This window comes from Berghia stephanieae, chromosome 4, assembly GCF_034508935.2.
Source record: "Berghia stephanieae isolate SIO BIC M18660-M18661 chromosome 4, UCSD_Bste_1.3, whole genome shotgun sequence".
In the NCBI taxonomy this organism is placed as follows: domain Eukaryota; kingdom Metazoa; phylum Mollusca; class Gastropoda; order Nudibranchia; family Aeolidiidae; genus Berghia; species Berghia stephanieae.
The window spans coordinates 90,932,570-90,958,581 of record NC_088363.1 but is presented as its reverse complement, the minus strand read 5'-3'; the positions used below and the strand labels follow the sequence as shown (position 1 = coordinate 90,958,581).

Here is a 26,012-nt window from a genome sequence, read left to right as displayed (position 1 = left end):
TTAGTTAGAAGGTCAATTTTTATCAACAATGAGTTCTTGTCATAAATAAATAAGTCAACCCCTTTTGTACATTTTCGGGAAATACCGAAGCTTAATTTCACTTCTAAATATTTTTTACAGCTAGTATGAAATTTGAAAAAAAAATGCTGGATACTTTTCCCATACATCTGACCATAACTTTATGAAAAATCGCCCGATTTACTTCAAATAAAGATTAAAATGCTCTGGTGAGCATATTATTCTTTCAGAAAATGAAAAAAAAAAAATGCAAATCCAAAATTTTGACCTTCCGACTGATTATGTCATGCACCGACACAAATATGATTAGTATTGCTACTTTTAGTGCCATCATACATGGATATTAAACAAGTCTTTTCTGTGTACTGGAAAGAGATTGGTCTTTTTTATTATCATAATATGTTATATTTGGTTTGAGTCGACACGCACGCATTTGCAGGTCTTATTATCGAACGCAATAGTATTCAATAGTCTGATGTCACGTCCGTCCAGCAACGAGCAGCTTGGTTCTAAACAAAGAAAATCGCTACTTTTTATTCTTCATGCTGGCTAGAACTTTTTCACATGTCATGTGATTAGAATGTATAAAAGTCAAAACATAATCAGATTTATAATGTTTTTCTCTTCTGGATAGACTTTTATGCTCGTCGGAGAAGTATTTCATAAGGGTGTCCGCCATTGTTCCGATAGTTTAGAACAAGTTACTAGGTTACTATGTGCCATTACGAGGGAAATGACGTCACGACTGTTGAAGCCTGATAGGCTTGATTTAAATATTGCTGTCATGGAAAATATTTTGCATTGATTTGAGAGTATAATTTCAGTACAACAACGGACCTGTGATAATTTGAGTTATCAGACCTGCAAATAAGTACACGTCGGTTTGAGCTCATTATAAAGCGATAGATTTTAGAACAAGAGGTTTATCAGCCATTTGCTTTTTATCGTTATCGAAATGAATGCAATCAACCACTGGAGTCCCGGAATCAATTTTTTGTACACATGCGTGAATCTACGTATTGTATTTGTTTTAATTTACGAGCAGCTTTCGTTTATAAAACCATTAACAAACAAAATTCGAATTACATTCTTGGGTTTGAATAAAGACAACATGTATTGCTAAGACGAAATAATAATTGGTGGGTTGAATCTATTTGCTGCTGCTCATCTCCATTTCGATGAGTTTCTCTTCATCAATGGGTTTCGGGTTTCCTCCTTCCTCTGGAGGTCCTGGTTTCTCATTCTGAAAGGAACACAAAATGCATCAATAGATATTCCATCTTTTGGCCTTGTGAATCATGTAAATAATTCAGTAAAGTGAGTGGAGCAGGCACTTATATTGATGATTACATGAAATGAGTGAATAGAGTAGTGACAGAAGACAATAATTTAGATGGGGAGTTGATGCTATCGATAAACCCTCTCGTGGTCAGGCGGAGATAAAGTCACAGTCGGGTCCTGGACCAATTTATATGTAAGATAAATCTATTTAGTCCTTTACTAGTCTACTAAAAGACTTACTAGTATTACGCCTGAGAGTAAGAGAAGCAAGTGACTGATAAAAATCGGTTCATATAAGTTTTTTCTTGGCTTCGGTCAAGAACTGGACGCGCTAAGGACATTGACTACGCTTGTGATCAACAAGTCTGTCGTGAAAAATTATGATTGTACCAACTTGCCTTTTTGTCTGTATATATACGATATTGTATACCTATAATGTCCATGCATCCATTTGATCTTTTCTTTTGTTTGTTTTAACTATTATATATTTATCTTTGCAAAAACAACAGGATATTTAAAGGTCTTTTGACCTATGTAATCCTTAATGATTATGATATGACTAATTCGGTTATTTTGTGCTGGTAACATCCAGCCCTATAGTACACGTGGCATTTAAGATACCAGTCTTTATATTTTCTAACGCAAAAGATTTTCAAAGAGCATATATTTTGTTTTGTTTCATTCCATATTTGAACTTAATATTGCCATAGCCACATGATGAGTCAAGTCATGTGATATAGACTGTCAATTCTATATTTAGGTCAATGAACTGAACCAAAACAAGCAACAACAACAACACCACCACCCCTCCCTCCCCCCAAAAAAAAAACCAAACGAAACAACAAAACAAACTATAACAAAAAAAACCCAACAAAAACAAACAAACAAACAAACAACCCCAAAACTCCCAGATCCAACAACAAAAATAGTCAAGCGTTGTTACGCGCAGCCAGTGCTTGAATATCGAGTCGCATTGATTGCAAAACTCTAACCTAGTTGTTATGTCATTGGGTAAGGCACTTTACGTACATCATCTTTCTTGAAGCAGGTGTGAATAAGTACTTGGCTATTGCAATATTCGAATTTGTAAGAATATTGTACATAATGGATGCCTAACGAGCAGTGTGTACTGTTTGAAATGGTAATGTGATTACACATGGTCTGCTTGTGCTGGGGAAATATTTGACCCATAGTGGAGTGTATTGAGCACGGCGAAATAGTGGAATTGCGCTAAACAAATTAGTACATTCCATTTTATTAAAATAACTCATTTTCAAAGTAAAGAAAACAGCACATGAATTGAAGGGGTTAGTTCTATACTATGTGTCCAAGTCAAGTGTGATGGGTTTAGAAGCGACTGACGGCAATGATAATGGCATTGATCTATATTCCCTTTCCATGTGCTCGAGGTCATTGGTCACATTGCAAAGCGTGCCCTACACAGTGAAAAGTATTCACGGCTTTTGAAATCTCTTACATCACGATTGGTCATTTTGTTCAGCTTGACACACGGATATATTTACAACAATAAATAAAGCAGTATGTTTACATTTGTAAAGAAATATCCAATCGTTGGACCTCAACAAATCATGTGATTGACGACTCGGTTGGACGAAAACATGAATATAGATCTCTCCCATTGCCTTGATCAAGAAAGTCAAATAATTGATGAATCTGTTCTTCCATATCAGTAAAAGATACAGAAATTGTAATTGCTGAGCTACAGGAAATGAAAAACAAAGATCCACAGGTTGTTGTTGCTGTCTCGATTTGAGGCCAAACTGGACGGGTACTCTATAGAACTGACCCCATCAAGTGAATAAAATTTTAAAATAAAATCATACTCACAATACAGTTGAAGCATTCAGGGCAAACCATACATATTTTCATGTCAACCAAAACGCTGGTCGAGTAAAATGCTGTCACTTGATTAGCTGTAAATATAGTGGAATGAATTTATACTTAATATTAAATGCTCTTTACAATGCATTCCACCTCTTAGTTGAGCGAAAAAGAAACTTTAAAAAGGCTGCTCTTTAAATGGCTCTTTTCCCGCGTCAAAGCGAAAAGAAAAGCAGATAATATTTAACAAGGTCATTTCATGAAATCAGAAATAAATTTTTTTTAAAACCCCCACAAATATAACAACAAAGAACAGAACAAATACAGAAAACACAAATAAATATATAAATAAAAGAAAAACAAAATCTAATGAATAAATAAATAAAAAAGAAAAACCCCGATATCTTGTCGAATAAACAAGACGAGGAAATATATGCCATATTTGGGTCGCGTTATGCACCTTACATTTATTTTGAATAAAATAATTTTGATATAGATAAAATGGAGCTGATGTTTTTTTTTTGCCATCTATGTTTATGAGTAATTCTCATTAAACTGTATTAACCAGACAAGAAACGTTCAAGGTTACATATAGTTTTGTGAGTTGGTCCGGATGGCACTGTTGTGAGTATCTAAGCCAAGAGCACAGCATCTATAGACAGCGTTAACTTCACTCAGGTCTTTGTTATTACTTTTTGCCATCCGCGTTTTTGAGTAATTCTCACTAAACTGTATTAACCAGACTAGAAATGTTCAAGGTTACACATTGTGTGTTGGTCCGTTATACTTCTGGATGGCCATGTTGTGAGCTTCTTAGTCAAGCGCATACTATCTATAGCAGGTAGTAGCAAAGACTGATTGATGGGAAAGGTCTTGAGCGGTGTTTGAATGTTGAATACCTCGGTGTTGTGATGGCTAGCTCACTCAAATCCTTATCTGAATTAAATAACTGCGCCCTGGCGTCGAGGAGATGGACCAGGCACAAGAAGTCCTCAATAGATTTGAAACCGAGGCTGAACGAGTAGGACTGTGCTGTAATGCTAAGAAGACAGTTTTCCAAACCTACAACCAAGAAAGGCCAATTAGAATACTGGCAAAGAATGGAGAATGGCTGAAGGAAGTTGACAACTTCAAATACCTTGGAGGTTGGACCCAAAGCAGTTCCTCTGATATCTCTGTCAGAAAAGCTTTGGCTTGGAGTGCCTGTCACAAACTCAGGAAAATCTGGAGTTCAAACCTACAGAGGGAAATAAAGAAGAGACTGTTCCTGGCAACGGTAGAGTCAGTGCTTCTAAATGGAGCAGCGACATGGACTCTAACTAAAGCCCTTGAGAAGCAAGTGGACGGCTGCTACACCCGCATGATGCGGATGGCCTTCAATGTAAGCTGGAAAGAGCACATATCAGAAGAGCTCTACAGTGACCTGCCCCCCAGTGACTTCGAAGATACAAAAGAGAAGACTGAGACTTGCGGGGCACTGCTGGAGACACAAGGAGGAGATTGCAAGCAGTCTTGTGCTATGGGAACCACCTGAGAGAATCAGAAGCAGAGGCAGGCAGAATAAAACTTACATTGACTGTCTGCTAGATGACACAGGAATGGACAACACCGGGAGCTGCGTACGCTTATGGAGGACAGGACAGAATGGCAAAGACTTGTGACTCATGTTGGGCGCCCCAAGGGGCGGCCTAAGTAAGTAAGTAAGGAGTCCAGGCGTCCCGCCAACGCATAGATAACACAGGCGACGTGTTCACCCAGAAGTACGACAGGGTCTATTCATAAATGGCAAAATGGGATAGCGTGGCTCAGTGGTATGTACGGTCTTTGCTTCATACCTGAAAGGTACCGAGTTCGATCACCCGCCGCGCTGTATGGCAAGTCACCTTGCCCCAGCCCACTTTGCGGTGCTGCACTGCGGCTGATGCCTGCGTTATTCCAGTCTTCCCTTGGAATAGACCCTAAATTAAATTTCCTCATGGGGATGAAAAAAGGGAATTTTATTTATTTATTTATTTTTTAAAAGTAATGGCGCCGTGGAAAAAAATACATCTTCAACCATTTAAAATAATCAAGCACCATCTTTCACCTTGGACACTTACAAGGTTCGTAGTAGTCAAAGACTTTGATTACGGATGGCTTGGCATGGCCAACGAGACCCGTTCTGTCCATACGAAGACTGATGCACATTGGATCTCTTCCAATCTGTGAGGTAATAGTGGATTTGGGGGAGGTTGGGGGGTGGAAGGGGATGATTATTGAATAAGAGAATAAGACTGAAATCAATATGTACCACAAAAAGCCGTATAAATTTGCCTTTCAGAAATATAAGGCCACAGAGCCGTAGTTAAACCCAGTTTTTTGTAGCGTGAAATATAAAATAATCGTTAGCAAGACTTTGAATAAGACGCTGGTCAGCGACAAAGTACTTTGTACTAGATCTAGATTCAATTACCCAGTCATAGCTGAGTAGACAAAGGGTTCAGAAAAGAAATCCCCACTCCACCCGAATCCCATTTGCTTTTGAGGCCACCAGCAACAGCAGAAAAATGTGTACAAGAAAAAAAATTGAGCTTTTATATAGCGCAATATCCACTAAATGTGCTTAAAGCGCTTTACAAGGGGTTCCTGGCCAACAGCAACATTTAACATTTTTTCTGACAGAGACAATGCTATTAACAGCCAGGTACTGATTTTACACGCGAGTACGGTGAGAGAATGTGAGTAAAGAGCCTTCTCCAAGGACTCAACTATGCGCCGAACGAGGCTCGAACCCAAGACCTTCCGATCCGAAAGCGAGTGTCATACCACTAGACCACATAGCCGCACGAAAACTTCTTCAATAAAATAATGTATCCTTAAAGATTCTGAGACATGTGTGAAAGTAGCTGTTTCCGAACATTTTGATATATGAGATTACATTTAAAAAACCTAAAAACATTACAATTTAAATAGCCCATGTCATGGTCTGCATTACGGCAGTAACATTTCACATTTCATTCCAAGGCCATGAGGAACATTTCTATTTGATTCTGTATAATGTGTTATCATTTTTGTATCAGCACTCTGACATTTACACGTGAGTCAAATGAGGAGCCCAATCTTCAATTAACGCTCTTGTTAATATTCACACATTACAATTACAATGTGAAAAAAAATTGAAAAATAACAACACTCTAATATTGGGCTTTTTATCTAAACATGTTATGTTATCAACAATGAACTGTAACGATCTTATAAAGGGCCTTCTCATGAGCTATAACAGTTAGCAGTAGATAGTATGCGCTTGGCTAAGGAACTCATACATTGCCATCCGGAAGTATAACAGACCAATACACAAAACTGTGTGTAACCATGATCGTTGATAGTCAGGTTAATATTGTTTAGTGAGAATTACTCATAAACGCGGATGGCAAAAAACAATAACAAAGACCTGAGTGACGTCAACTTCGAACTGTCTATAATACTGTAGCTAATAATTGCCCCTCCAGAAGTTGAAAACAGTTCACAAAGCGACTTTTCAAATCAACTGACAGTGAAAGTTAATATTGTAATTCCACAGAAAGATGTGTCAAAACATGCTAACTTCATACAGGGTAAATCATAATATTATGCTATGAGGTGAATGCTTTTATCACAGATTCTGTCCCTTACTTGTGTTCAACACAGTGAATACTAATTAGAGGACATCACACATGTAAACACTATTTTAAGGGGCTCGATGGTTTCTACAAGTGAACAATACTCACAAAATCACAATATTCATTAGAACAACAAGCTACGCCACTGAGATAACAGTTACGCGTGGAAAAGTCGTTGTACACCAATCAAGGGACTGATTTTGGTGGATAATACATTCACTCAGCAGCATGGATGGTAATAAACATTAATGAGCAATCTATATTCATGTTTTCGTCCAACTTAGTCATCGATCACATGATTTGTTGCTGTACAATGATTGGACATTTCTTAATATATGTAAACACTATGCCGTGTTTATGAAGGTTATAAACATATCCATGAGTCACGCTAAGCAACATGACCAATCGTGATGTTAGATATTTAAAAAACTGTGAACACTTTTCACCATGTGGGTAATTTTGAGCACGCTTTGCAATGTGGCCAATGATCTCGAGCACATGGAATGGTAATATAGATCATCCCCATTCTAAAACTTATCCTTGAGCAAGTCATCTCACCCTAGCTCAATTTGCGGCGCTGCTCTGCTGCTAACGCCTGGGTTATTCCAGTATTCCCCTGGAATAGACCCCAGAGACAAATTTTCCCTATGGAATGAATAAAGGAAGTTTTTTGTTTAAAAAAAAGGAATGAATATTTAATTTACTCACAAAGTCAAAGTAGAGAATAACTTTTTTATTCTCTGTCTCAATCCTTCTCAGAGGCTTCAGTTCTGGGAGGGAGTCAATATCAGCTTCAAATCCCGATGGGATTCCAATCTCTTGAACCGCCATACCACTTGCCTTGCCCTCACCCAACCAGCTGTTGACGGACAAGGTGTGTGAGTGAGTGTGTGTGTGTGTGTTATAGATAGATAGATAATAATAATATAATAATAAATGTACATTTATATAGCGCTTATGCCGAAGCTTTGAAGCGCTTCACATTGACCATCAGTAAAAAAAATATTACACACTGCAGATTCGGACATACGAACAAAAGCTCACACGCATCCAATTGCACACTCTCTCTCTCTCTCACACACACACACACACATCCATACACACACTGTACACAAATATATTACTCACACACACAAACACACACGTATATATACAATACACACAATCATACACACACAAACACATCGTATACAGTATACAGATCCATGCTCTAACGTTTGCTTTTAAACCCTTGATAATAAACGTCTGTACAAAACAATGCAATACTCGTGATAACCTAATTTGTTGATTCATGTTTCGTCGTTAAAGTTTACAGTACACCATTTCCCCATCAATAGGGCAGAGAAGTTGTAAGATCACACCTTCTACTCTTCCGGTTCCAAATTCTTGGAAGTGTATATGTAACCCATCCTTCAGAGGACTAATATTGAATAGGTTATGTTTTTGATAACAAGGTGGCATAACTATTTTAGTAGCGGGATGTATAGGCAGATTATAAGGATTATAAGGCATAGAAGAACGAGGATGGATGGTCTTTCCAGAAAGGTTCTTATCGTAAATAAAATAGACTGTTTACGGCAACGTCATTAAATGAATTCATCGTCATATTATTCTTTGGTGTCTCAAGTTGTAAATAAATGACACCATTGATAAAACACGAGAAAGATTAGGTCAACAATGGGACCGTGAAATTGACTACCAAACAACAGTTTATATACTAAAATCATTTTGATAGTCGTTAAAATGACCCTCATCTTGGCAAAAACTCTCAAACCTGGGACTTCCCTAGGTTTGGGAGTTTTTGCCAAGATGAGGGTCATTTAAATCAATCGATTTTTGAAGGACAATTTTCTGGCTAAATTCTTATATACCCTGTTTTTCCAGTGCACGGCAGTTAAGGGGAGGGGCGACACCTGAAACTATTTTCAAGAATAATGATTATATCCAATATCTTTTTATATTGGGACATTGCCTATGACCAATGGATTCAAACCATGTGATTTATTTGGGTGGGCGTGTCCGGTTGCCATGGTGACGGCCGCCATCTTGGATTTTACTCTTCTCTGGGTGCTATTTTAAAAAGTTACTTTCTCAATAAGTTTCCATGGAATTTTCTTGAAATTTGGCATGGTTGTATATTTGTATATTATTAAAAAAAATACAGAGCATTTTTTAAATATTTTAAATAGATTTTTATTTACAAATTTTTAAAAATTATATTTTTTCGGTATGAAATAAAAATCATGTTTTTTGACATAAAAATGTCAATTTTTCAAAAAATAATAAAGATATTTAAAATTCCTTCTGTATGATTTTAGATAATCACTATAGCTCTAGACATGCAAAGTTTTAAACAAATTGATTGATAAATGACAAAATAAGATAAAAAATAGTGTTAAAAAATGTCATTTTGAGAAAAACGAGATCAAAGATAACAATGAATGAAAATAATAAGACAAAACGGTACAACCAGCTCAAAACATATCAGCACCGTATGAGGGTCCCCGTGTTCTTTTTCTGCCTCCCTCTGGGCTTTTTCACGGGTCTGAGCTTTCATTTTGCGTCTTTTTTTTCTCTTTGTGTTGAGCAACCCTTATGCTCTGGTCAAGTCTTTTTGACTCTGCTTGCTGACTCAACATCTGGGAGTGTTCTCCCAGTCCACCGATGCCCAAAGACACTTTCAGGGATGTTATTTCTATTGGACCAAAATTATACTCTGCACCAAACTCAACTTTTTTTAGGGAATGGAAGTATGTTTTATGGCATCTTGACCAAACAGAATTATGAAACCTTTCGTTTGGATTTTGTGTTGTCTTCATCTCACAACACTTCAACAAAGCATATACAGGCTTCAAGTGCTCATGAATTAAATCAAAATTCAAAGGTGTATTTACACGCTGCTTGTGTCAACAGGATACACATGGGCAGCAATATATTTTTTTATAAAAGCATCTGGAGTCCGGTTCAGGAGGACAATACCTATGTTGAGGGAAGTCATTGGTGTAATAACCGTGGTAAAGACCAGCAAGAATAGCCCATTTCATTTCTTTCCGCTGTGGCATTGCTTGGAATCGCTTTATCATAATACTACTATCACACACAAAATTCCAATCAAAGATTTGTAGTCACGGGTCAACCACGAGCCATCATAACTTTCTTGCTTTCTTGGCTTTTGTAGCAAATAACTGTTGCCAACGTTTGGATTTTTTTGTCACTTTAGGTATATTTATAGTAATCCAGTAAAAATTGGAAATATTTAGAGATAATTAACGTGAATACGTGTCAAAATTTGATAAAACAATTGATCAATCGAAAGGTAAACAAATCGTAGTAAAATATAATAGTAAGAGAGGCGAACTTTCACCCTGACTCAACATCCAATCCCTGGCGCGGAGTCAGAGGTCTAGAACAAGGTCAGCCAATCAGATCGCACCATTCGTGATCACGTTGTATTTACCTGACAACTTGACCTCTTATCAGCTGTTTGACACACAATCTTTGTTCGCGACTAACAGTTTCTAAACTCCTCCCCTGCCCATATTCTGATATTTATGAGACTGAAACCGTGTCAAATAGACGGGCAAAGAGTAGACTAAACTATCGATATCAAAATTTACAACATCGATATGTATTATAATGCTTTTCAGTCCTATTATTTTCAGTTGAATTCTCACAAAAAATTGAAAAGTTTGGTATTTTCATGTCGACTTCCATGGTTATGAAAGACGATTTACAAACTTTATATTATCCAAATCACCATCTAAGTCCTGAAAATATGTGAAAAAATGATTGTTCTTTGATAATAAATAAAAAACTGAAATTTTATATTTTGACCCAAAAATCGATATTTCAGGTGTCGCCCCTCCCCTTAACTGGTTAGAAACAAATAAAAAATAAAATTATAATATTTTAAAAGGCGTGTGTTTTAAAATAAACTTCGAATATAGTAGAAATGGAATGAATTGACATGATAGTGAATCAATATATTAAAAACGTGAAAAAAACCCAAACGAAACAAGGCTAATTTTGTAATTAACAGATACTTGATGATAACCATCGTATTGGCGTTGATAGAGTGAGTTAGTAATAAATCTGGGGGTTAAGAGTAACCAGTGAATTTATACGCTGTTAACCCTTTACATGTAGGGTTTGATTTTACTCTAACTTGAAATCAATCTTACATGTTTACCAAGTGAGCAGTACAACTAATGCCACTCGAGCATCATTCACGCCTGAAATGCATGTTTTATATTATTATATTCTCTTTTGATGACGGTTAGATCTGCAGTTATAATTGGAAAAAAATTATGATTTGGAAGAAAAAAAACTTGTCTCGCCATGTACAGATGAATCGTGCCTTACCTGGTACATGTCTCAATCGAAACGTGATACTTTGTTGCGTTTACAACGGTCACATTGAGGTCAAATGTCATGTCCTCTATTTCTCTTTCCACATTGAAAAACACAGAAATCTGAGAAATGTAAAAATATATCAAAATGGTAAGACACTTGACAACCCATTCTCGGCGTCCATAGTGGTATTTTAACAGCTACTTGAAATACAGAACGACTTAATAATAGTAATAAAGACGTTCTTTTGAGACATAATGTAAATGTTGCTGCTCGAAGCTCGAAGAAATAAATAACAATGTGCAATTGAATGTAAGCTTCAATTTAATTACGAAGACAGATTGAATGGATGTTTCGGGTCTCCCCTTTATCAACAAACAGGATGAATGAAACATTACAGATGAATGAGATGATGTGGTAGCGGTGTTGTTAAACTACTACCACTACTACTACTACTATTACTACTACTACTACTACTACTACTACTACTACTACTACTACTACTACTACTACGAATACTATTATTAATGATAATGAGAATAATAACAATAATATAATAATAATAATAAAAAAAATAATAATAATAATAATAATAATAATAATAATAATAATAATAATAATAATAATAATAATAATAATAATAATAATAATAATAATAATAATAATCCAATAAAAAGAAGAAGAAGAAGAAGAAGAAGAAGAAGAAGAAAAAGAAGAAGAAGAAGAAGAAGAAGAAGAAGAAGAAGAAGAAGAAGAAGAAGAAGAAGAAGAAGAAGAAGAAGAAGAAGAAGAAGAAGAAGAAGAAGAAGAAGAAGAAGAAGATGAAGAAAAGATAGGTCAACTTGATGTAATTCGAATAATCTACCAATTGAGCTATTTGCACCTCATAAAGGAAATATTTATACAAATATTTACGGTAGTGATTTTTATCCGATGACCAGCTCCCAACAGATTTCTGAGTGAATGACTTTGTTCAGAGATATTATGGCAGTTAGCTTAAGTTAGGTAGCATGATTCTTGTTGTTTGAAAGTTTATTTATTCACTCTTACGTGTTTTGGAGAACTATTTAACAAAAATTAAACAACACAACGATAAATCAACACACAGGTTAAAATTAAAAGTTTGAGAATTTATCATAAAATGAGAATTTTTAAAAACTGTAATAATAATAATAATAATAATAATATATAATAAATAAGCTTTATATAGTGCAATATCCACTAAATGTGCTCAGAGTCAAGAGCGCTTTACAAGGGGTCCCTGGCCACCAGCAACATTTAACATTTAGGACTGGACATGACACCTGTTAGGCGATATTACATCTTCTTTCTCGGACAGAGACAACTCTGTTAACGGCCAGGTACTCTGTTTACACCTGAGTATGGTGAGAGAATGTGAGTAAAGAGCATTCTCCAAGGACTCAACTATGCGCCGAGCGAGGCTCGAACCCAGGACCTTCCGATCCAAAAGCGAGTGTCATACCACTAGACCAAATGGCCGCACGTTAAACTGTAGACCTGGTAATTAATTCGAAGTGTGTCCATTTATACTACTGTTATCTGTAATGCTTACATCCAACAATGCTATTCCCAATCCCTTTGCCTCAATGGTCACCTGAGATGGCAAGTTCTTAGTCTGAAAGTAAAAAAAGTCAATAAAAATATATATCAATAAACAAGCTTTATCTTTATAAATAAAAAAGTCGCATTTTATAAAAGCTATTGGCAATAGAGTAATGTGGCTCCGCTTTAACTCACTCAACCCTAACACCGACTATATCCGTAGTTTACCCGGGGTTACTTTTACCCCATGCCTATTTATTACATTTTTCTGAGACAAATTATAGGCGTAGTATCAAAGCTGATGTTCTTAATTTTTACATGTTAATGGTAGTTGAATAAAACTATGTACACACGCTCATTTTTTTTCTTCCAATTTTGAACAGTAGCAAAAATCGCTAGGATTGAGTGAGTTAAAGCGCTGAACAAGAGAGCTATTTGAGTTCTTGCAAATGACTGATGGTTAAGTATTTTAATTTAATTATTTTATTCAGATGTCGTATAAAAGATGTTCTCTTTGAAAAAAAAAAACAACACTGTTGAGATTGGTACCTCTGCTGGTGGTACCGACAAACAAAAATATAATATAACAGCTTGAACAAAACACCAAGCACGGAACGTTCTGGGCTCAAAACCCTTCTTCAGTCAACAACAAATAAAAACAATAACAGCATAAATACATTACTAAAAAAACGAATCGACAACTAAATATTTCGTATGTCCTCTCTGAGACGTTCCGTGTTTGGTATTTTGTTTATTTTTTAAGCTGTTAAATTCATTTTTATTTATTACTTTTTACAGTCCACAGCTTCTATCAGCTTAGTATTATTTTGACTGGTACCGAGAGAACAGTAAAATGCTCACAAACAATTCAATTGATAGATATTATGTGTATTTAATTTTATCGTAGATATCGACGTGCACTTATATTCAGGTCTGATAATCCAATTCCTTATGGGCTCATTGTTGTAATGGAAATCTGAAAAATTGATGCAAAATATAGTCCATTACAACAATATTAAACTAGGCCCATACGTGGGTTCAGATGCCAGACCTGCATATACATATGTGTCGTGGGTAGATATACATATTTAATTACATACCTTATAAAACTTTATTGAGTGCTTTTGACATGAAAAAAAGATATGAAGAAAGCTGAAATATTGAACAGAATCCACAATTTATTGAGCACGACGTAGCTTGTCCCTATATTTTGTGGTAATGAAATATATTAACTCATACCTCTCGTCTTTGACTGATGAGAGCGTTGCCTTGGTTGACGTTGAAGCTGTAAGTCTCACCCTGGTCAAGCGTGCAGTGAATCTTGATATCAAATTTGTCACTGAAGACAAGTTCTGCAAACAGCGACAAGGCATTGAGAGCAACTACTGTGTCCTAGAAAATTAGATCATAATTATTAGCTTAGGATTATCGCCACAGACAAATATAGTTGACCAAAAAAAAAAAACAAACCCTGAAGAATTATACAGAGAATGAATAAAAAGAATGTCATAAAAATTGAGAGATGGAAAAAGAACATCGACTTTAAAACAGCATTTTATTAAAAAGGGTGGGAGATTACATCTAGTTTCACAGGTACTTGTATAATGAGGTATGTCAATATGTCAAACATTTAAGAAACATCATGATATGAAGTACATGTATATTGAAAAATGTTCAAAGCCGTTTATCTTTACCTGGGGGGAGGGGGAAGGGCTCCCGATGACTCAGTTGGTAGAGCACTCGCCTCACACGCAAAGGGACCGAGATTGATCGAGATTTTTTTCTGATTCCCCTGTCTACCCATCAATGAATGGGTAGCTGGATCTGTTAGATCTGGCAGAAAGTATTTTGAGATAGACTTGCGTCTTATCCAAAGGATAACAAGCGATTGCTATGGTCCGTTTCACGCTATAGATACCAGGATAATCTCCGGATCCACGGGTCTAATGGCTCTGAAGAACTACTTTTATCTTTACCTGGGTTGATGAAAAGCCGCCATTTGCATTCCTTTGCTGGGTTACCCATTGCAATATTTTCCTTCCTGAGGCAAGGTCTTTACGGATGGCGTACGTCATCAAGACGTATGATGTTATCTCAACGTCAACAGCACTAGAAGGATTTGGTCTGTGCCAAGATCCAGCCTTTGGTTTCTTGCTTTCCTGTTGGTGCCAGTGGATCAAGCCGTCTGGGAAAAAAAGAATTTTTGATTTCATATCATATCATAATCATTAACTCTCTCCTTACCAGTTATTTTAAGATTTCCCCCCCAAAATTTACTCCCATGCAACACAAAAATAGACTTTTCTTACTCGAAAAAAAAAGGAACAAATGAGCTCTACAAAACAGTGTTTAGTATTTATAGCTGTAATCAAAGCATTTCTTTAAATTTTATGATGTACAAGAGAAATCAGAATGAGAAAATTGTAGGTTGCATCGTAACGAATGTGACGATTTTCCTATGGTTGGTAAGGAGATAGTTAATTAGAGTTACATAGGTCAAAAGACCTTTAAAAACCCCGTTGTTGTTGCAAATATCAATATTGATGCATAGGCATTATAAATACACAAACTCGAACTCGTATATAAAAACAAAAGATCAAATTGATATAGGTAAAAATATAAAAGTCGAAGCAGTAGAATGTGCAATAAAATGAGACTATAAAAACAATGTGAAAAGTTCAACAAAATGTAGAAGGGAAAAAAGATCCAATGTTTTCCATTTATTTCTACATTGTTAAACATTAACTGGCTGTGAAGCTCATTTAAAGGTGCTGATGTCACATCAAAACGCAAAGGAAAAGAAAAGCGCGCGTGCGCACACACACACACACACACACACACAGACACAAACATACACACACACACTTAAAAACAAAAATATAAACCAAAAATAAAATAAAACCAAAAGAAAACAGAAATAAAACCAAAAAAAAAAAAAATCAAGAAAAACAAACAACAAATAACAAACTTGAGCATTTATCTGGCACAATATCCACTAAACGTGTTCAAAGTGCTTTGCAAACAGTTGGTGATCATGTTGTGTTTGTGGCGCACATCTTATCCGTTGTCACGTACAGGTTAATTTAATAGGGAACTAAGTTTGATATCAAAAACTGGTTCAAGTCTCATTGGAAGTAGAAAGCCACTCATCCGAAGGAATGGATACATATCTTGTGTAATTGATCGACTGGTTTCAGAGTGATGGCATCTTATGTTCTAGTCTAAATTAAAAATATGCTGGTTGTCAATTCAGATCATCCATCCTCACTCTTTCTAAGTCCCACAATCCTAAGAATATGGCATTACATCCTGCTACTAAAAATAGCTATGCCACCTTATGATTCAATATTATGCGATCTATTCATTTATTAGTCTTCCAAAGGACTTATTACTTACACACTTCCAAGGAGTTTGGAACATGAAGAGTATAAAATGTGACATCAAAACTTCTCTGCCATATTGCCATTAGAGGTAGGAATGCTTTCGATTTTAAAAGAAATTGTGCGGTTATGTTGTCTAGTGGTTTGGCACTCGCTTTCGGATCGGAAGGTCCTGGGTTCGAGCCTCGCTCGGTGCATAGTTGAGTCCTTGGAGAAGCCTTTTTACTCACATTTTCTCGCCGTTTACAGCGTTGTCTCTGTCCAAAAAAAATGTAATCTCGCCTAACAGGCGTCATGGCCCGTCCTACATGTTAAATGTTGCTGTTGCCAGGAGGGACCCCTTGTAAAGCGCTTTGAGCATGTTTAGTGGATATTGCTCTATATAAAAGCTCAATTTAATTAAAAGTAATTTACCTGAGCTGTCAGCTTTTTCAGCCAAACGCTCCAATAAGACATCAGTCTGCTCGCTGCCCGCCAGCTGGAAGGCGTAAACAGCCAGGGTCAGTAGATACAGGTCCTCAGACTTGGACACCTGATCTTCAAGGTACGCCAGGCATTTGGTTTTAGCGGCAGCCAACTTTTTCTGCCACTGGGAAATAATTACAAAAGGAAGTAAAATCATCGAAAACAGATACCGTAACAAGAACTCAGATGGCTAAGAAATAGATTAGTGCTAATAATAATAATGATGATAATGATGATGATGATAACAATAATAATAATGATAATAACAACAACAATAATAATAATAAGGATGATGAAAATAATATTATATTGATGATTATAATAATAATAATAATAATAATAATAATAATAATAATAATAATAATAATAATAATAATAATAATAATAATAATTATTATTATTATTATTACATGATTAGTGCCCTTTGTGTATTTGTTTTCAGGTCTGATGACCAAAATTGTTATAGGCACATTTTTGTAATAGAAATACTCTCAAACCAATGCAAATATTGTCTATTACAACAGAATTAAATCAAGTCCATAAATGCATCCGGCTATCAGGCCTGTTAATGTGTGCACATTGCTGTGTCACATTCACTTACAATATGATCAGAATTGTCGAATATTTTGTTGTTTTCCAAGAGAGAAATGAAGACAAATGCTGATAGACTGACGCCACTGGCAGCCTGGCCCTGGAGTAGAACAAAGTCATAGGTAAATAAATTTTATATATATATATATATATATATATATATATATATAATATATATATATAATATATATATATAATATATATATATATATATATATATATATATATATATATATATATATATACATATACACACGAGTCCAAAAGTAATGGTTCTCTGCTTATTACTTTAAAACAAATTGAATAAATACCATGCATCATACCTAAAATCTAAGCTTGGCATTAGACGCGTAGAATATAGTATTCTTTTCACGGGTTTGGATTTATTAAATGAGTTATATTTATAGCGACAAATAACACACGAGCCTGTGAGTGAGTTAATCCGCGATAAAAAAAACCCCAACGAATTAGATCAATCCAAACCCGTGAAAGAATACCTTTATTCCACCCATCAAAGTAATTTTCTTAGATATTTCATGTGTGTGTATATGTGAGTGTGTCTTTGTTTTTGCAAATATCATAGGGAAAATGTGAGCGGAACATTGTGACGAATGGTAGAAATTCGAATTTATTTTATTTCACCATAACGCCAACGGTTTAACTAGGTTTTGTAATTATTGAGCTGTCTTTGAATAAATAACTACTTAAAAGACAAAGCTACAAAATCAAGTACACAGACACATACTCTCTCTCTCTCTCTCTCACACACACATAATTATATACTCCCCCACACTCTTACGAACCTGCATGTTTTTGTGGATGACCCGACCAGGTTCAGGGAAGCTACCGTCTTTGTTTTGTTTGCCCACCATCCATTTGATAGCTGCCTTGATGACATCAGGGTCCACAAAAATATGGTTGCTGGCTTGTTGGAATACACGAGCTACAAAGGCAGTCAGCCTGAAAATATGTTGAGAAATTAGACAGATGCCCATCTATTTAATAAATATACAACGATAGACTCTAGGCAAAAGTAAATATTATAAGGGAGATGTAACATTTGAATGCATCATGGGATTGATTTAAAATAATATTGTTGTTGTAATGGACATAAATCATATTTACAGGTCTAACGTTTGAATGCATTATGGGATTGATTAAAAATAATATTGTTATTGTAATGGACATACATCATATTTACAGGTCTAACGTTTGAATGCATTATGGGATTGATTAAAAATAATATTGTTGTTGTAATGGACATCTTTTAGAGTTCTTTTGAAGGTATTTCCATAATGAGTCATCAGACTTGTATTGTCACAACTGAACTGTCTTTTGACAAAGTCATTCCCAACTTATCATTTTTATGTATAGAATATGAAACATGAGACCAATCAATGGGTGTTCAGACTCCCAATCACTCTCATAGCGTTTATACCCAAAATTCTACGGGGTTCAACGGTAACTTATCATTTATAAACTATTGCATTCGGTATTAAAAATTGCTACACTCATGTCACCTGCCTTGTTTACTGCCATGATTGATATGACCCAATGCAGTACAACACTATAGTCGTATCAGGCAAATCAATTAAACCATAAAGTATTAGATATCTTTGAAATCATATTTATTGTTTCTGAAACAATGTATGAAAAACGATAAACCCGTGTAAATAATCTGGTACAGTCGTGAGTTGAGCAATTGGTTGCCCTGATACAAATCGGCCTATATCACAGCGGGTTATCTCTCTGCAACTTAAAAGGCATACTAAATCAACGTTTGACATCGCTGCAGGAGGAGAAGGCACTTCATTTGACCCATGAAACTAAAAGTGTGTGTCCGGAAAAAAAGGGAAAAAGTTGACATATGGGATTTGAACAGCAGCTGCTTGGATCAAGTGAATGGTTTGGACGATATGTGATATTCTGTTTTTCGCAACTGAGAAAATGATAAAGTGATAGAGGGAAGGGGACTAGACACTGGATAAATGTATTAATAATATAAGAAAACCGATGATTACAAACAAGAGAAGAACTATCTGAAAAATATCCACCCTGGGAATCGAAAACTGAAACCTTGCTTTGTTCTGGCAAGCATGCTTATCTTTATAATAGCGTGTCACCCAACCTTTTAAGATAGTTGAGGTCTTTGAAGCCAGGAATTCCCACTGAAATTTGTAAACCCATTTTATTCGTATGCTAAAATTTTGTCCAAATGGAGTCCCTTTTTTAAAATTAAAAATGATTATTTTCATATATCTCTAGTGCTGCAGACCATACATATATTTATTTTTTCTCATTGATGGGTAATCTCCCTGAGGTGAAGGTTTGACTCTAGTTAACTGTTAACCGTTTCTATCTTATTTTCAGCCTTTATCCATCTGACTTGACCGATTGGTATTTTTTAGGTCATAAAACTGAAATATTTATTGTATATGATCTTGGCAAGTTAAAAATGAAAAAAAAAAAAAAAGAAAGTAAGCTTTCTAGTCTTGTACGATTTCAGGAAGAAGAGATGGTGCACAAACCAAAGCATGTGGACTAAATTGTTATTTTATGTCTTAGGTGATCCCCCCCCCCCCCACGCCCCCCTAAAAATACACACACAAAAAACCAAAAACAAAACTACCAACACAAAAACAAAAAAACAAAAACAAAAATCAACCGAAACAATAACCCAAGAACAAACAAATATAAAACAAACCTAAACAAAACAAAACAACCACCAAAAAAAATCCCCCACAAAACATGCAAGAAAAGCAATGTCCTTACCACATACTTCCGGATGGATCGCTTCTAAAAGCGCTGTATGACCCATCGGGGTGTTTGTAGTTCAGTTCATTTTGATAACCTGAGAAAATAACAATAAACAAGGCTGACCAGGAATAAATAAAAATGCATGATGACATTTGGTGTCCAAGAGGCGATTATTCTGACTCTTATTATTATAGTAATTGAAATGGTTTAGAGTTAGAATACGGACTTGTTTCGTTCTCCCGTTTGTTGCCATTTTCCTGTCCCCAAATAAGGAATGCATAGCTGGATCTCTTCAGACCTTATGAAACTAGAACATAAATAACAAAATTTATGGGCAGGATTGAGAATCAGTTATGCCACTTTTAGAATAAGTTATTTTGACGACCAATTGATGTATTTAATATTGCACTTAACAACGAAATAAGGAACAAATTTTTGGAGTGGCTTCAGATATAATTCTTTATTTATACAAATATTTGCATCTGCTCAAGACTGCTCTCAAAGAAACAAAAAGGAAATTGGCACCAATTAAAGAGAATGCACTGGTTTAAATTATATTTTTCTTATCCTAAACCCTCTAAGATCTAATATAAATTACTATAATATCTTTAAAACTCGTGAAGGAAGGGTAGATACACACCTTGCTCCATGAATCTTAAAGCTTTATCTTTGATCTCTCCAGCCAGCTGATTGGTCACCTCCAAGTAACTTGTGATGTAGACATCCGGTGCCAGTCCTATCATGGTTTGCTCTCCACATCCAGTGGGCATGCGCAGTAGTTTGTCAAGGCCTACTATGCTAGGACCCATCAAGTCACCTGGAAATATTTAAGAAGATGCACATTTTTATCGTGAGTTAGATAATTGATTGCCATAGATAAAATATGATAATAATCCCTCTATACATTTATTTTTAAAAAAATAAGATGATTGCTGCTTTCTCAATAATGACAGATGACATGAGTATGGCGATCAAATTGTACCTAGAAACAAAGCACTTGTACTCACAGCATAAACACACAAACACAATGGAACATTACTATAACTCCCTCTCTCTCTCTCTCCCCCCCTCTCTCTCTCTCTCTCTCTCTCTCTCTCTCTCTCTCTATATATATATATATATATATATATATATATCAATCCCCACCTCTCTCTCTCTCTCTCTCTGTATGAGTGTAATGTGTATGTGTGTGTGTTTTTCCTTCTCCATCTCACCCATTTTCACTTTGCTAAAGTTTAAAAAAAATAAAATAAATTAAACCAATGGTTTCACATGTCTATGGCTCCAAAGACAGGAAAATATTTTTGTTTATGACCGACTATCGAAAAACTCTCATCTCCAACAATGTATTATTTATTGCACTGAATAATTTGACGTACCAATGGCAGATATCCTGACCAGCTCTGACCCAGGAACGGTATTTGGAGGCAGATCGATGGCCACTACCTTCTTGAACAACTTGTGTTTGCCGGTCAAGTCAATCAGGACTGGAATGTTGTAGTCAATGGCTATACCTGGAGCCTGTTGGAATCAAGAGTAGTGATGGATTGAAAAATGTGTTTATATGTGTTACAGCGTGGGGCAGAGTGGCTCAGTAGAAGCCTTTGCTTCCTACCCGAAAGGTACCGAGTTCAATCACCTGCCTCTGTGTTGTGTGGCCTTGAGCAAATCACCTCGCCCTAGCTCACTTTGCGGTGCTGCTCTGCGGCTGACGCTTTGGTTATTCCAGTCTTCCCTTGGAATAAACCCTAAAGACAAATTTCCCCTTGGGGATGAATAAAGAGAATTTTTTTTTTTTTTACAGTGAATGACATAATCAGTCTGATGGTGAAAAGGTTTGAACTGAGATATTGCCAAGTTTAGTTAGAAGGTCCATATTTTATCAAAAATGAGTTCTTGTCATTAATGGTTAAATCAACCCTTATTGTACATCTACGGGAAATATCAAAGCTTAATTTCACTTCTAAATATTTTTTACTGCTAGTCAAGAGGAAAAAGTATGAAATTTGAGAAAAGTTGCTGGATACCTTTCCCATATATCTGACCATAACTTCATGAAAAATCACCAGATTTACTTCAAATAAAGATTTAAATGCTCCGGGGAGAAAATTCTTTCAGAAAATGCAAAGAATGCAAATCCAAAATGTTCACCTTCCGACTGATATGTCATGCACTGAAACATATTGTTGTTGCAATGATATATATATTACAGTGGAAATCGCATAAAGTCAAAACTCTTAACGTCAACTTCTGCTCAATGTCAACACGTCTTGTTGGTCCCAAATTTTCTGTTCTATATCCGAGCGTGTTTCATTGATAATGCTTAAAGTCAACCACTATTAATTTATAGTCAGGCGATGTTGGCGTTATCAGGATTCCATTGTATGTTTAATCTGATGTGGTGATCAGATGAAAGTGGTAATGGTGGTGGTGGTGGTAGTGATGATGATGATGATGATGATGATGATGATGATGATGATTGAGGCACATTAAATCAAGAATAAAGGGAACCAACCTCCACAAGAAGCTGTCTCCTGACAGCGTCAGCGGCCATGACACTTTGGACCCTGACTTGGATATCTATATATCCCAGTATCAGTGGGATTATAGGGAAGAATACCGCCTTGGTTTCTCCAGCTTTTACCTTGACAGAATTTAAAAATATGTATTCAAGCTCTAGGAAATGTTCCTGGTATTAAAACAAAATATGAAATTTACTCATTATCCAATTAGAGAAATGAACAAATTATTTTAAAGCAACAAACTTATGCAATATTTATAGACTTAAAAACGGCCGTAAATGTAAAAGTGTGCATAATAATAATAATAATAATAATAATAATAATAATAATAATAATAATAATGATATTAATAATAATAATAATAATAATAATAATAATAATAATAATAATAATAATAATAATAATAATAAGATATATTGATTCAAAACATTGGGAGAAGTCCATTGCCTTAGAATCTATTTCTGCCTTTTGAAATTTGTTGAGCAATAATATATTACAATAAATTGTTGACAGTAGCGAGGCGTAATCAAAATGGCAAATCTAAACACACTTTTTAAATCAGAATGACTTCATTTCAAAATCACCCATCAACCCATCTGTCACTGGTGACATTACGCTTTGATATAGAGTCCTTATTGGCGTGCATCTAAAAAAGATTTTAAAATTAGCGTATTGCCCCAAATCTCTTCACCGTCCAACATGCTCCCCCCCCCCCCCCCCCCCCCCCCACCAATAAAACAAAACTAAACCAACCTTACCTTCCATCCCTTAACCAAAAACAAACAAACAAAAAACAAAAACGAAAGGAAACATAAACAAAATACCACCATCCTCAGAAAACAAAAACAACAAAAAAAAAAAACACAAAAAAAAAAAAAAACAGCAAACACAAAAAAATCAATTAAAAAACAAGATAAATAATCCCAAACAAAAAAAAAAAAAAAAAAAAAGAAACAACAAAAAAAACAAAAACAAAACAACAACACCAAAACCTCCCAAACAACCAACATAAAGAGAGCATAGTCCTTAGAGACATCGAGAAACACAATTCATTAACACCACACAACTTTCAAAAAAATCATCTGTACCCATAAATGTGCGGCTATGTGGTCTTGTGGTATGACGCTCGCTTTCGGATCAGAAGGTCCTGGGTTCAAGCATCGCTTGGCGCATAGTTGAGTCCTTGGAAAAGGCACAAATTCTCTCACAGTCTTCTTCTTCTTCTAGGTTCCATGCCTGGTCCAGGCTTCGGATACTGCATGAATTATCTCTCTCCATTCCTCCCTGTCTCTTGCTTTTTCAAACAGCTCTTGGATTGTTAGGTTGGTGAAGCCCTTCAGTTGGTCTATGAGTGTTTTTCTTTGTCTCCCCCGGGCGCGTTTACCAGGTATTTTTCCACAACTTGCCAGGTATTCATTCTTATCTTTCCTTACTATGTGTCCGAAAAAGGATAGTTGTCGATCCACTATTAAGGGCATTAGTTTCCTTTGTTGGTATGTTTGTTTTAGCACTTCTTCGTTCGTTTTGTGTGCGGTATACGATATTCTCTGCATCCTTCTCAAGCACCACATTTCAAAAGCTTCAATGTTCTTTTGTGTTTCTGCATTTGTAGTCCAGCTTTCGCATCCGTATAACAAGATTGGCCACACGTAGCACTTCAAGACTCGGAATCTAATCCCAAACGACATCTGTTTGTTTTTCAAAATGTTTCCCAGGTCCATGAAGGCCTGTTTGGCTTGAGTTATTCTTGCTCGTATGTCTCGGTTACATCTTCCATCTGTTGTCACTATTGAACCTAGGTATTTAAAACTTTCTACGTTGGTAAGTTGCTCGCCGTGAATCGTTATATTGCAGGTGTTGTTGTTTTCGGGGTTTTTCTGTATTACCATGCATTCCGTTTTGGTGATATTCACTTCCATTCCCTTGGCTTCACTATCTACTACCACTTTGTCAACAATCTTTTGAAGTTGGATTTCTGATGTTGCAATGAGTACCGTATCGTCTGCGTATCTTATATTATTTATGTTATGACCTCCTACTTTTATTCCCTCCATATTATTTATGCCCCTCATGATTGTTTCTTGGTATAGATTAAACAGATCTGGTGAGGCAACACACCCTTGACGGACTCCTTTCTTAATAGGAATGGAATTTCCTGTAGAGTTTCCGATTTTGATAGATGCCTGTTGGGTGTAGTATAATGTTTGCATGAGTCTGAGGTCTTTCTCATCAGCGCCAATGGAGTGCAGTTGTTTTAGTATTTCTTCGTGGCGTACTCTATCAAAAGCTTTTTTGTAGTCGACAAAACAGAGGTATAGTGGGGTCTGAACCTGTATAGCTCTTTCACTTAAAACACGGAGGAGGTATATTGCGTTCCTTGTCCCTCTGTCAGGTTGGAATCCATATTGTTCTTCTGCGATTTCGGGGTTAATCTTATTCCTTAGCCTGTTGATAATTATACGCAACAGTATTTTGTTGATGTGACTTATTAAACTTATAGTTCTAAAATTTTCGCATCTGACTGCACCTGCTTTCTTTGGTTCTCTCACAGTAACTCAGGCATAAAATGAGTACCAGGCTGTTAACATCGATGTCTCTGTCCGAAAAATAATTTTGTGATATCGCCTAAAAGGTGTCATGTCTCATTCTACATGTTACGTGTTGCTGTTGGTTAGGGACCCCATGTAAAGCGATTTGAGCATTGATATTGCGCTATATAAAAGCTCAAGCTCAAGCTCATAATTGGATTCAATAGTCTGATGTCACGTCACCCAGCAATGGCGAGCAGCGTGGTTCTAAACAAAGAAAATTGGCATTTTTTATTATTCATGTTGGTTAGAACTTTACATATGTCATGTGATCAGAATGTATAAAAGTCAAAATATGATCATATTTATAATGTTTTTCTCCTCTGGATACACTTCTATGCTCGTCGGAGAAATGTTTCATAGGGGTGTCTGTCCGCCATTGTTCCGATAGTTTAGAGCCCAAATTACCTTGACGTTGACGATCTGATCCTTCTGAATTCTGTACTCGACTCCATTGCAGTCGACGTAGAGGCTAGTGAAAGTGGCAGCCGACTCCAAAGTGACCTTCACCAGTTGATCCGTGTCCATATAGTTAAAGATGATAACTTGAATGGCCACTTCTTCCCCTAAAATTATGGAGTAAGGCAAGTTCATGCTGATGAAGAATCTTTTGAACACTCGAAGCTGTGGATGAAATAAGTGACAATAAAAAAAAAATTGGTTACAGAAATGAGGAGAAAATGAAAATGATCGATATAAAATAATCAATATCGAATTCTTGATTTGGTAATTTCGTTAATTAATCACCCAGCGTCTCGACATCCAATATATAGATGACTGCAGGTATATCTCCAAAAACAGATAACCATATTATATCTTGTTCCCTTTAAAGGGTATAACAATTTAGATCGGGCACATAATATAGAAATGCCATGAATTCTATAATTTCCATGTGAATCATGAGATCAAACACATCAAAATCATCCTCCCTCTCCCACTCCCCCCCCCCCCCAATCCAAAATAAAACAATTCCCCCCCCCTTTGAACAATCAAACGCAAAAGAGAGCAATAAATATA

General features: G+C 35.9%; 1 protein-coding gene across 3 annotated transcripts in view; it reads right to left on the bottom strand.

Moving 5' to 3' along the window:
* Positions 1–255: 255 nt before the first annotated feature.
* The window catches only part of LOC144971552 (CD109 antigen-like), a 66,384-nt gene continuing 40,627 nt past the window's right edge, over positions 256–26,012 (bottom strand). For all 3 annotated transcript variants that reach the window (XM_078912572.1, XM_078912574.1, XM_078912575.1), the window contains 16 exons: positions 25,404–25,619; positions 22,401–22,529; positions 21,265–21,406; positions 20,526–20,702; positions 19,901–19,979; positions 17,932–18,088; positions 17,139–17,228; positions 16,487–16,661; positions 14,669–14,877; positions 13,932–14,084; positions 12,703–12,765; positions 11,142–11,251; positions 7,488–7,638; positions 5,241–5,343; positions 3,148–3,233; positions 256–1,261 (listed from right to left, as the gene is read on the bottom strand). In XM_078912572.1, coding sequence (XP_078768698.1) covers positions 1,169–1,261; positions 3,148–3,233; positions 5,241–5,343; positions 7,488–7,638; positions 11,142–11,251; positions 12,703–12,765; positions 13,932–14,084; positions 14,669–14,877; positions 16,487–16,661; positions 17,139–17,228; positions 17,932–18,088; positions 19,901–19,979; positions 20,526–20,702; positions 21,265–21,406; positions 22,401–22,529; positions 25,404–25,619 — 2,133 coding nt within the window. In that variant the 3' untranslated portion in view covers positions 256–1,168. The remainder of the gene's footprint in view (positions 1,262–3,147; positions 3,234–5,240; positions 5,344–7,487; positions 7,639–11,141; positions 11,252–12,702; positions 12,766–13,931; positions 14,085–14,668; positions 14,878–16,486; positions 16,662–17,138; positions 17,229–17,931; positions 18,089–19,900; positions 19,980–20,525; positions 20,703–21,264; positions 21,407–22,400; positions 22,530–25,403; positions 25,620–26,012) is intronic.